We start from the raw sequence: 13,131 nt of genomic DNA on the forward strand, positions 1-13,131 counted from the left end.
TAAAAATGTCTTCTGCATCCTGACAGTTTTTCAGAAAAAGCTATGTTTCTATATGTCAGTCGTTCTTTCGATTTTTCAAAAATAGCAGACCTACAAGCTCGTAGCGCGCCACTCGGTGGCGCGCTATGAGCTTGTAGATCTGCTATTCTTCAATAGCTAAAGCATGACATAATGCTAACACCAAAAGGGGTTCGCGCTCAAAATGGGTTAATGTTGTTGGATCAAACCAGATTAATTTAGAAATTATTTAAAGAAATTGTCACGCACACAATAGAACAAACAAGCAGTGCCCTGGCTATGAATCACCAGTGAGATACAGTACGAACATGTAAAGTTGTAAACTTTACAAGCTTCTTCCATGCCCTTTCGGACGTGGTTTTTATGGGTTATTCCCCCAAGTAACGTCTGCAGCAATGCGGACATCAATTGTGCATATAGGGCACACAAAGTCTGTCCTCTGCATTTAGCCCATCCTAAGTGTTAGGAGCAGTGGAAGGCCCAGGGACCTGCTCAAGCTTCAAGGACAGTGCCTTGGTCAAGGACAGTTTGACTATTTCCTAACATGCATAATGCATATCTTTTAGTATGAAACTCCTGTGAATACAGGGAGATATCAGGAGGACCGCAGTGGTGTTCGGAAACCAATGTCCATTGCATGTAGTTGCTTAACTTTCACTAGTAAATGTTACTACAGTCAGTCCAGTAGATGGTGCTGTTTTAAAACAAACTTATGTTTGGCTACTTCAGGGATCTCCTGGATTCAACATTGTGAATTCAATCTTCCTTTTGAGCATGGGAAATATCAGGGTAAGACCTCCTTATGAAAAATATTACAAATTCATATATATTTTTAATGAAATATGAGAGGAGATACAAGGTTTCTGCCCAACAACAACAACAATAGGTGTCTGCCGTATATGCATGTGTGTTTGCACTCCCTTACGTTGCACTGCTCTGAGGGAAACGCTCCGATGCCCACCCTGGTGGTGTAGGCCTTGACCACCCCGTAGACCTCGCCCACGTTCTGAGGGGGCATGCCCAGGCCCGTGCACACGCCGCCTACCGTGCAGTTGGAGGACGTCACAAACGGGTATGTGCCTGCAAAGGAAAAAAAAAACAGAGAGGTCAAACACTTGGAGGAGGGAGGAGCTGTTGTTGATGTATACGTTGTTGTCACGTGACGTCGCAAGCAAAGACATTGTTGATTCTATACCTGCTCAGACGCAATGCTTTGTGAGCTTGTTGTTTTTGACCGACAATACGATGGGATATAAAATAAGCAGTAATATTCTTCCCGAATATAACAAGGGGCTAGTGAGAGAGATATAAAACACAATAAGTAAACTGAACACAACACTTCTTTTACTAAGTTCCAGGGCGCATGGTCTGGAAAAGTTGTTTTTAAAGTTGGAGCAATTACCAGCACACACATTGTCCTTCAGATACTTTTTTTATATACTTACATATATCTACATTTCTGCACAAAGCCTGTTATACAATGATGAGATTATAGAGCACCAAAGAGGGCTTTGTGCTTCAAAAACAAACCAAAAAAAAAACTGGCTCTCCATGGCAGGTTTTCGTCATTGCACAACACGACACAAACTTCAAGACCGAGATATGCAGCATATCCATTCGTGACATCATGAACCGGTGGAAGTGTTGCGTGCTCGTGTTCCAGGCAAGAGGATTTCGTTTCTCACTGGTCATTTTCATAAACGCCAAGGCGTGAGCGGAGAACGTGGGGAGGTGGCGACTCGCGGTCGTTTCCATGCAAAGCCTTGTGTTGACGTGACGTTGCAGAATGATTCCATTGTGTGTGCCTGTCCAGACTTGCCCGCCCGACTGGCCTAATCCGTATCCATCTCCCGCCGCACTGTCAAGTTGTCAGGGACAGATCTGACCAGCCTGTCACCTCTCTGGCCAACACATGCCAGTCAGAACTGCTTTAAACAGGCTTCAAATTGTTATCCAACTCAACCTTAACCCATGTTGACCTGGGAACGATTCTACAAATGTTTTCTAAATTATGACAGTTTTCTGAAAAGCCTATGTTTCTATGTCCGTGGCGCTCTACAATTTCATGCCAAGGACCCCCAGAATTATCTGTATTTGGCCGCCGACCTCCATCTGAAAATATGTCGTTCCAGGGACCTCCCAGAAGCAAAAAAAATATATATTCCAAATTCGCGACACATTTTCATGATTAAAAAAAAAGAAAAGCAGACCTACAAGCTTGTAGATCTGCTATTTTTCAATAGCTAAATTCTAAAACACCAAAAGGGGTTCCCACCCAAAATGGGTTAATATCCAGTTGGCAGAATAGAACCAGTCAAGCTTGATGAGCGAAACTTTGCGTTGGCAGACACTTGCGGAGCTTGCCTGGGTTAATTGGCCTGTTAACATAACTAAGCTGTAATTTGAGTCATGGTTTTATTGTACTGTACAACTGGAAGGTCACCTAATGGACGTGATGCGCTGATGCGTGACAACAATTTTGCCATGGGCGTATCAAAAATGTATTGCATAGGCGTGGTGTTGTACTGTAAACCATGCCAGAGACTCATTTCATTATATAATATATATCATATTTGTACTAAGAATGTACTAAAATAATAATAATAAAAAAACATATATTACTAGAGAATAAAAATAGTCGATCAAGCTCCTAAGTCCTAAGGTATTTTGATGATTGATTGACGTTTTGAGCCTGATAGCTCTTCCTCAGACCAGGCATGAAATATTGTATACAAAAAAACAAGAAACAAAAAAGGTGTAAATGTAAAAAGAAACACTGTGTAGGTTGATCCAGTATGCAGACACTGTAGACGCCTATTTTCACCCCTTATCCCTAAACTTCTTTGCATTTTGTACTATTTTGAAAAACATTTTGATTAGTTCAAATAGCCAATCTACTTGCTCACAGCGTGGCGATGTAGATCGGCTAGTTGAACAATTTTTTTTATGTTTTTCCTAATAGTATAAAAAGTTTAGGTATAAGTGGTAAGGAATTGATTGGATTTCCAACAGAGTCTGAGACCTCCTTCGGGAGCGTCACCAGACCCTACATCGCCTGAACATAATTTTTTAATGTGGCTAGCGATTTCAGGGGCTGGAGCCAGGCTACATTAGTCCTACAACTACAACCTATCTCAAACCCTCACCCTAAACCTCCCACGGGGCAGCACACCTAAACCTAACCTTAACCCATGTCTAACCAATGACTAGTCTAAACTAAGTATGCACCCCCACAGTACAAGTTGATGTCTAATTAAAGGGAGCATGCACGTCAACTGTGGACACCACATCACCGTATAGTAGCCGTTACGTCAACTCACCATCTCTTATTAGTTCCAACTTCCAAGCAGGCCTTTTAAAAGCGCAATCACGTAAACGTAAGTGTTATTGTCAAGTATAGATTTCTATCAGGTGGATCCCTTTGGGTCATTTTGGTTCCATTTGAACACTCTTAACCCATTTTGGGGCGGGAACCCCTTTTGGTGTTAGCTATTGAAAAATAGCAGCTCTACAAGCTCGTAGCGCGCCACCGAGTGGCGCGCTACGAGCTTGTATAGGTCTGCTATTTGTTTGAAGAATCGTGAAAAGTGACATGAAAGTGTTTGAGAACGACTGACGTAGAAAAACATGGCTTTTTCAAGAAAACAGTCAGGATTTAGAAGACATTTTGCAGAATCGTTCCCAGGTCAAAATGGGTTAAATGAACACTCACAATCTTCCAGTATGTACACAGAGTATGTGTCGTGCGCGGTCACACACAGTCATGGTAGTTGTTGCGGCGAATTTAAAGGCCACCGCGAGGAGCTAAACATGAGCGTAAAGAGACGCTTGTATGACGCGCACACAATGAATTCAGGTCCATTCCAGCTGTAAGTGTGACCGTTTATTCAGTCACCACACGTAAGTCACAACAGTTCCCAGGCTTTATAGCTATAACTGAACGTGGTTGTTAAGGTGATAAAAGGTGCGTTTGATAGATACGGTCAACAGAAATGTCTTCTCCCACGCTCACCTCCTCTCTCTATCCAACTTCCCTCACCCAAGTGACAGGTATAAACGCCATGAAAACTAGAGTGGCAGCGCCCCAGCCCCGGCCGGTGACACGCCCACTCCCTGTGCAGTGCCCATTAAAGTGACATACCTTACGTCAATCATTCATACTAGCACATTAGAATGCAAACACAGTACGGCTCCTACAGTAGTACTGACCGAAGTCGATGTCCAGCAGAGCTGCGTTATGCAAACACATTACGGCTCCTACAGTAGTACTGACCGAAGTCGATGTCCAGCAGAGCTGCGTTGGCCCCTTCCACCAGGATCTTCTTCGGGGGGCCGTGAAGAGCCTCGTACATGTAGTACACGCCGTCTCTCACCATGGGCTCAATCTTCTCCACATAGTCCTGCATATTACACACAGACACGGCACGTCATTCCAAGGAGAGTGTTGTTTTTTCGCGGCACATTTTAGGTTTTAGTTTTTAGTTCTATAGTCTCTCTCTCTCTCTCTCTCTCTCTCTCTCTCTCAATAGTTTTCATTTAGTTTTCAGTCACATTTTAGTCACCTGGAATGTTTTAGTGTTAGTCTAGTTTAGTTTCAGTCGACTAAATGTCATAAGATTTTAGTTGACTTAAATCTACAGTTGATTTAGTCGACTGAGTTGTATTTTGGCGGGCCTTGATGCCGTCGTGATGACCGTTTTTACACTTGCTGAAAATAGGCGATCTACAAGCTCAGCTCAGATCTACAGCTCAGCTTGTGGATCGTCTATTTTCAGCATGCAACTAATTGTAAAATGACTTATACTAGTCCCTTCCTAACATTTTTGTCTAGTTTTTATTTGTTGGCCGAAATTGTCGGTATATTTAGTCTCAGTTTGAGTCATCATAGCTTAGTGTTCATTTAGTTTCCATTTAGCTTTCGTCAGTGGAGAAAAAGGTAGTCGACGAAAAAACGTCATCTTAGTTTTAGTCGACGAAAGCAACACTGATTCCAATTTCCAAGGAGAGTGTTGTTTGTTTCGTTTCATTTCAAAGAAAGCCGTTGTGTGGATTTGATCGCCGTTACCTGTAGTCTGAGCAGCTCTCCCTCTATGTCGATCTCCAACGTGGGGTACATGGCCTTGTACTGCTGGGCCAGGATCTTATACCTGCAACACAAGTCATGATAATCAATACCTGAGGCCGATTCCTAAGGTTTTCTGAAAACCTTCAAATTCTTATTAAAAAACGTATTTTCTTTTTAAATAATCTGTTGCTATAGAGCACCGAAGTCTGACGTCACTTTCCTTAGAGGGCGCCAATACACAGGTTCATGTGTTTTTTATTTGCATTGTAATCCCCATAGGGGAGGTCGCTTCATATAAGAACTGTGTTTGAAAAATATTCCGACCACCCCGGCCTTTCTGTCAGGGGAGTGGCTGTGCGTCGTTAATGATGTCCATTCATATTTGATACAGCCAGTTTCTGGAGAAAATTGAATTCATGTGCCAATGAATTCAAAAGCCTTGAAACTACATATGAAGGCAATGTCCGGCTAATATACGTCACGCCCAGCTGTCAACACATTGCGTTCCTGAGATTCCTCGTTGACGTAAACTCAGCTGGTGGTGACTCGACTCCAGTGATGGGCAAGCTACTTGTAAAATGTAGTAAGCTACACTACCAGTTACTCTCTATTAAATATAGCTCAACTACAACGGAAGCTATCCCCAGAGAATTGTAGCAAGCTACATGGACACTACTTTTTGGTTTAAATCAATCATGAGTTCTCTCTATCGACAATATGGTACATGTATGCAAAATACATTTAAATAATCAAATTCATGAATTAATGTTCATATGATCATTTAACCAAAATAATGGTAATGTTAGGTGTGTGATTTCAAATAATATTCCTATATACCTCATTTTGTAAGTAAAATGTGCTTTTCGTGATCAATTTAGACCAATTTAAATCCAAATAAATATAAAATATATTAATTATCAACCCTACTCTAGATCAGTGGTTCTCAACTTTTTCAGGCTGTGACCCCCCCAAAATAATCATATTTGAACAAACAACAACAAACACTTGGAATGTAAGAGTTAAGGCATTATTTTTGTTTCACTCGGTTCCGCCTGGCAATGCGAGGCGTTGTGAGCTTGCAGATCTGCTATTTTCACAATTTTTGCCTCTTTCTTATATTATTTGACCAAAGTTTGATATATAGTATTATATAGTTTGTTGATAACTTTTTGATGCAGTAATGGTCTTTTTTTTTAGGTATTAAAAAGGCCTTAATATTCACACTGTCATCTGGGGACCCCCCCAAAAGAAATCATGTGGGATTGGGGACCGACCCACAGGTTGAGAACCACTGCTCTAGATGATCTTTTCCCTCTTATGCATTTATTTTAGTTTGACTTTTCTTTTCCCCACCCCAAAAATATTGTTCATTTTGCCTGCAGTGAAATAGCATCTATTAATTAGCTGTTGACAAATAAAAAGTGCACTGACTTATGTTTGGGGACAGTTGACAACAGCGTTGAGAAAGTTATTTCATGAACTAGTTCAGTTCACAGTTCAGACATTTAAAAAGGAACTAATTCAGTTCATAGTTCATAATTCAACATTTTGAACTAAAGTTCATGGTTCCGTTCTTTGTCGTTTTGATTTTTTCCTACAAAATTATTGGCACAGCCTATAGCTGAGAGACAGGGATTTAGAGACTGCTGACAGGCACTCAAATGAGATGTTAACGTCCTGTAAGTAGACTTAGAAATAAAACTAGTGGCTCTTATTTTGATGAGGCAGTTTCTGCACAGGAAGTCCGTTTGACTTGTAAACAAGCTACGATGGATGAGCTGTCAAAGGACTAGTCGCTAAACCACGTTAGCGACAATGTTTACAATATGAAAACTGTCACTTAGACAATAATGTAGGTTACACACCGCTGGAATTAAACATGGAACTTAGGTGAGTAATTCATTGCATGTATGTGTTGGACGTTCGTGGTTGTGCTAGAGATAAAAGCACAGCTGCTGCTAGTGGGATCCTCCTGCTGCATAACGACGACACTGTTTGTGTCAGACTCTTCTTATCTAAACCAACCAATCATGGATTTTTTCCAGGGATTTTCCTTTCCACAAAACTTTATTTAACAGTCAATGTGTAACGTATAGCGTTTGTTGGACGTTATGTCACTACTTGGGTCTAAAAAATAGCTACACTACAGAAAACGCTACTTGGTTCAAAAGGAGCGACGCTACCATCACGCTACTGATAAATGTAGTTAAGCTATGTAGCGTCGCTACTTGTAGCTAGCTACGGCCCAACACTGCTCGACTCGTACTAACCACGAAACATTAAATATCAATGAAATAAAAATAAATGTAATTAACATTCAGTTTCTGTTGTGCGACGGGCAGATGCAGCCACGCCACCTACCCGGAAATGTAGTCTCTGGGTTGTTTGACTCGATTCTAACGCTTATTTTGTTACTCTTCGAGTATATTTGTACATTTCCACCTTCAGTCGATGCTTCATATCCATATGAGTGAAAAGGCCGGGGTGATCGGTTTATTTTTCAAACACAGTTCTTATATGAGGCGATCTAAAATCTCCCTATGGAGATTACAATGCAAATAAAAAGTACACGAACCTGTGGATTGACGCCCTCTACTGACAGTGACGTCAGGACTTCGGTGCTCTATAAGAGACACAGAACAGAGGTGTATGTGACACAGAGGGCGCATCCGGCATGAAAGGTAAAACAACGTATAGGTTACACCAGTCTGTTCGGATCGTTTCTCTCTCAGTCACACTGAGATTCACACAATTCAAGGACTTTAAACCATAATAAAGTATCACTTCAAACTGCAATTTACTTGGGTTCAAAAACACAAACGGTAGAGTGTATGCTACAGTAGGTGCACATGTAGCAAAAGTTATGTTTTCCAGTGAAAACATACGAGAGTGGATGTGGCTTAAAAAGATGCATGCAGAACTGCTTTAACCCAATAAAACCGGGAAAGCGTCAGTCATTTTTAGATTTTTGCGTAGGCTAGTCAAAAGTAAACAGCAGATATACAAGCGCACGCATGCGAGCTTGTACTGCTACTTTTTAACATTTTTGAAAAACAATACACAATACTATTGATTTAGAATAGAAGGCATTTGTAGAATCGGCATCAGGTCATCGCGGGTTAAAGCCAGATATTTGACTGTTGCTCTTGTGTGTCTTGTAGAGATCAGAGATGGATGTAGCTGTGCTTGTTGTACGCTTTGGGAACTGAGCTGTGCTCTTGTGCTATACGTGGGGACAGACCTTTGGGAACTGAGCTGTGCTAGTGCTCTTGTGCTACGTGGGGACAGACCTTTGGGAACTGAGCTGTGCTAGTGCTCTTGTGCTATACGTGGGGACAGACCTTTGGGAACAGAGATGTGCTAGTGCTCTTGTGCTACGTGGGGGGGGACAGACCTTTCCGAGAACTGATCAAAGTCAGCCAGCAGGTCACATATCCTGAGGCCACTTCGCGCCGCCTTGGTAGAGTACACTGGACCAATCCCCTTCTTTGTTGTTCCCAGGCTGAATGGGGCAGAGAGAGAGAGAGTAATTCATTAATAAATAAACAAACAAACAAACAAACAAACCAAGCCAGTTAAACCATTCAATTAAATTAACAATTAGCCCTTCGCTAAGTCCCTCCCCAGCGCTTCAAATAATGGATCATTTCGGTAGCAAATCCTCCTAAATGTGTTCAACCAGTCCTGCAGTAGGCCGCTATATGCACATAGCATAGACATTATTTAAATAAACTAGAAATACGTGGAAATGACGGAGGGAGAAATCAACTTTTAACGACCACCCAACCAGAGTTTCCATGTTGCACGGTAAAGACTACGGTCATTAGTATCATTGCCATCACCTGGGTGGGGTCAGTCGTGTAACTTTCTCGACGTTAAGCTGTGCAAGTGTTCAACAGCACGGCCATGCAAAATAACACTTGAGGTGATGAAAGCTCGACCTGCATAGCAACAGTTAATTGCTAAACTATTTGGATTGGCATTGGACAATCGCTTTTTGGGGTGGGATTTAGCGAAGGACTAATTTAACATTGCAGGAATTTGCAACTGTCCTTGTGTGACACTTCCCACCTATATCTTTCCAATATATCACTGCAGTTAGGCAGACATCTAGTATCTCCAACTTTTTATGTTGTTTTATTATCGTAAATGAATAGCCTACTCCATCATACAACAGTTTTGCGCAAATGTAATAACAATGCGATGCAAAAACGTTATGCAACACGTTTCTTTGTGAAAATGATTACATCTGTCTGAGAATTTTATAAATATTTATCCTATTCAAACGAATAAAAAGAGCCTGTGACTAAATAATACCTACATCGAATCCATTGGAACACAGGTTCTATTTTCCGTTTTGATGTCTTACATACAAGGTAGCACTTAATGCACGGCAGCAACAATATAGAACCTCCTCCAAAGAGCATCAAACTAAAAAAAAACCAATAATCGTAACGCTGCAACCATTTCCAGAATGAACCAGTCATTACAAGCGAAACGCAAGGTGAATTGCCTCGTTTAATAGTGGCTCTCCGCCGTCTATGTTTCTATTTCAGTATTTCTTTGTCCCATGAATCAAAGGCCCTCCGTATACACATACACCCCTCCTGGCGGGCAGAACTGCGATGCTGCAACAGTGAACTCCTTTCCTTATATGATGCACTGTGGAGTCTGTTGTAAGAGCGTTTTATCTCCTTATCCTCCTTCCTGCTGGCTCCATCTCATCCAGCTTGCTGCTGTCTCACCTCTAGGTGGCTACTAGTAGTCACTAATATGCCTGGTACTCAGCCCGCCAATTGTCAGTAAGACACACGCACACACACACGCGCGCGCGCACACACACACAGTAGCTGGCTGGATGTGTGGGGCTTTGGCTATTGAGCCAGCAAAGACCACGCAGCTCAAGCCAGGAATGCTCTGGGTCCTCTTGGCTTATTGCTCCATACAGGGGGGGGGGGGGGCTTGGGGGGGGGGGGGGGGCTTAACATTCCCCACATATGTGCGTACAGTTCACTGTCTAATACATGCATTTCTTAGTGTGTTACAACAGAACAAACACTGACACATTGTGAGTAAATATACTGCAGAACTAGCCATGAGATTAACAGCATGATATTGTGCCATTAATTTATAATAAGACTGAGAAACTGCAACCATACATTACACATCATCTCATATGACTCGCGCACTCCCCTAACTGCTTAGGAGTTACCGGCCGGACCATTGCATAATATCAGCCCCCGGGCCCCCTACTCTATCCACCGTCACGGTCAATGAAGGCAAAAGTCTCGTAACATACACATCTTAAGTTAATCTTGCAAACATATATAAAAAAAAGTAAAAAAGCTTCTGGCAACTGGGGCCTTCATCAGGGCTCAAATACAAAAAAAGGTTGGCCATATACTGTTATACAAGACGACTTGGGTAGGTGCGGCCACAGCTTCCCAATGTTTAATTGCCACACTATTGGCTATAGAGAACCGCCCCCTTTCATGACGACGCCAGGCCCAGGGAATTACGTATTTATTTAAAGACCGTATAAGCGTCGTACAAAGCCAACTCTTGTCGTGACAAATCATGACAACAAACACAATATTTTGGACCAAACAAATAATTACAAAGAAGAGAGAAAAAAAATGCCGTTTTCTTCTTCTTTCTAATTATTTGTTCAGCTCGAAAAATTGTGTTTGTTGTCATGATTTGTCACGACAAGAGTTGGCTTCGTAAACGTCTTTAAATAAATGCTTTCTGAAAAGTCTATGAGGAAAATGAACGGGGATTTATTTTCCGGGTCTCTCGAGGGAGCGGGACTGCGACGCTCTATCTATAGGCTTACTGTATGAGTTCAACTAAATATTTCTTGAGGAAATGCATGTGTCTCATAAGGGTGTAGATGTTAGTAAAGGTAGTAGAAAGACATTTCTGTGCATTATGTACACAGTACATGTGTGAAGGACATCAATATAAATATAATAAGCAACAGCCACCGAGTGGCGCGCTACGAGCTTGTAGGTCTGCTATTTTTTTTAAATATCAAGAAAATATTTATTTCAGAAAACTGGAGGATTTAGAAGATTTTTTTTTTTTAATTTCGAGGTCAGGCCTAAATGGGTTAAAGGTTAAAAAGGAGGAAAACTTCATTCAACCGACATGATTCGACCTATATACGGTCTTCATCAGGTTTTAGTGAAATAACTAGCGGCTAATTGTGCACTCTGCTCCAGGATGCGTCATCGCACTCACAGAGAGAATACACAGGAAGAATGAGTCAACCACTTCCTGGCTTTTTTGGAGACAAACAGGAAGATGAGAAAACGTGTTAATTTTGCCCTTCCTCTTTAACAGTTTCCCTGCGGTGATTAAACAATCGTGTTCCAAGATCTCCCCGAGTCCCTGCCGAGTTTACACTAACCTTTGAAGAGCCACTGCGCTGTTTTAACTAAGCGTTATGTAATAATAAGAAATAGCAGATGTACAAGCTTTTGAAAATCGTGAGAATGTGGTGCAAATCTTTGAATATGTATTCTTTCAGAGCGAATGTTTTTAAGTCAAATCTTTGCTTCTAGGGAGGTCCCTGGAACAACATATTTTGAGATGCAGGTCGGCGGCCAAATACATATCATTTACATATAATACACCAAATTTTGGTGTCCAAAATGCTCAAAGTTACAGCCCAGCTGCACAGAGTTTCCTCGTCATAACACCACGCGCTTCAACATTGGAGAGCCTCCCTGGGGCCTTGTGGAAACCCCGTTTGACTTAAAACGTATTAAAAACGTGGTTTAAATGTGAACATAACTCGTGAATGGGAGGGGAAGCTACAGTGAATTAACTCGTGTTCAGGAATCAAAGTGTTAAAGATTCTGCCATAAGCCAACCCAGAAGTGCATTCAAGAACACGGTTTGCCGCAATCGATTGCAAATAAACACTATTTTCTTTGTTGTTCAGCTGATATATATCATTCATAACCTACTCTGGACTCTGCAGTGGGGATTTGCATTTTCCACCACATTGCCTTACCACTTGCTACCGTTTGCAAATGTTTCATCTGCAAAACATAAACGGAGACATTTTCCAAAATGCTCGCGAGCATACAAGTATGCAAATGTTGCGCAGTAGCTTGTTGAACACACCTCACAACATATTTCACAATTTGCTGCTGTGTGGGGCGTGTTATGTACGTGTAAGTATGCATGCCTGGGCAGCTCCATGACACCCATCCCTATGAAGATGTAGAGTTAAACCAGTGACATTTCGATAGGACGGCAGCCCGCAGATAGGAAAACGGATAGCAAACAGGCTTGCTTCTAGGACATGGCTTAAAAAAAAAAAACACAGACTAAACCTTATAACAGAGATGCTTATTGACACCACAGGCTTTCAGAGTGGGGGGAAGTTTACCCCAGAGTGGCCACTAGGGGGCGTCATTGGAAAGGAGAGTAAATTGAAAAGGGGAGAGTAATCTTTGTTCATACGATTATTATAACACTTTCAACCTTTCATCTCTATTGCATCCCTATAGCATGTCACATTTGTCATTGAGGGGAGCCGCAGCTAAAGGCTATGGCTATTTGGGGGTCCTTGTCATGGAAAGGCTTGGAACGGCTTGGGTAACCCCTGCACAGCCTCTAGAGGCCAAATGCCATGTCTTGTGTCAGATGTGGTCAATCGTTAGCGATGGCAGGTTTCTTACTTCTTGCCTGCTTGCTCTTGTCTCTGCTGCTCCTGAACGCCATCGACCGCTTGGTGGAAGTCAAACACTGGAGGAGGCAGAGAGAGGACACTCACACTCACACACCGCAGAGAAGACAGCGCACAGCCGCACACTCACACACACACACACACACACACACACACATACAAGTGCCTACACTCTCAACAAACCGACACACACACAAAAAAGTCTTGAACCTTGTGGAACTTACCGATATGGGCTCTATCAGAGATGATTAACCTTTTCGCCCAGCCTTCAAGACCTACACACACACACACACACACACACACACACACACACACACACACACACACACGCGTCAAACTCTGTGAC

The 13,131-nt window shown here is 42.1% G+C and overlaps 1 protein-coding gene across 1 annotated transcript in view; it reads right to left on the minus strand.

The window, feature by feature from the left end:
• Positions 1-13,131, minus strand: part of adss2 (adenylosuccinate synthase 2) — a 35,574-nt gene that overhangs the window by 5,709 nt on the left and 16,734 nt on the right. The window contains exons 4-9 of the mRNA XM_080782498.1: positions 13,010-13,060; positions 12,778-12,844; positions 8,478-8,585; positions 5,084-5,165; positions 4,292-4,418; positions 944-1,098 (exon numbers count right to left, since the gene is read on the minus strand). Of these exons, the coding sequence (XP_080638624.1) occupies positions 944-1,098; positions 4,292-4,418; positions 5,084-5,165; positions 8,478-8,585; positions 12,778-12,844; positions 13,010-13,060 (590 nt within the window). The remainder of the gene's footprint in view (positions 1-943; positions 1,099-4,291; positions 4,419-5,083; positions 5,166-8,477; positions 8,586-12,777; positions 12,845-13,009; positions 13,061-13,131) is intronic.

Source organism: Protomyctophum bolini (genome assembly GCF_963924005.1).
Source record: "Protomyctophum bolini genome assembly, chromosome: 14".
Classification (NCBI taxonomy): Eukaryota; Metazoa; Chordata; class Actinopteri; order Myctophiformes; family Myctophidae; genus Protomyctophum; species Protomyctophum bolini.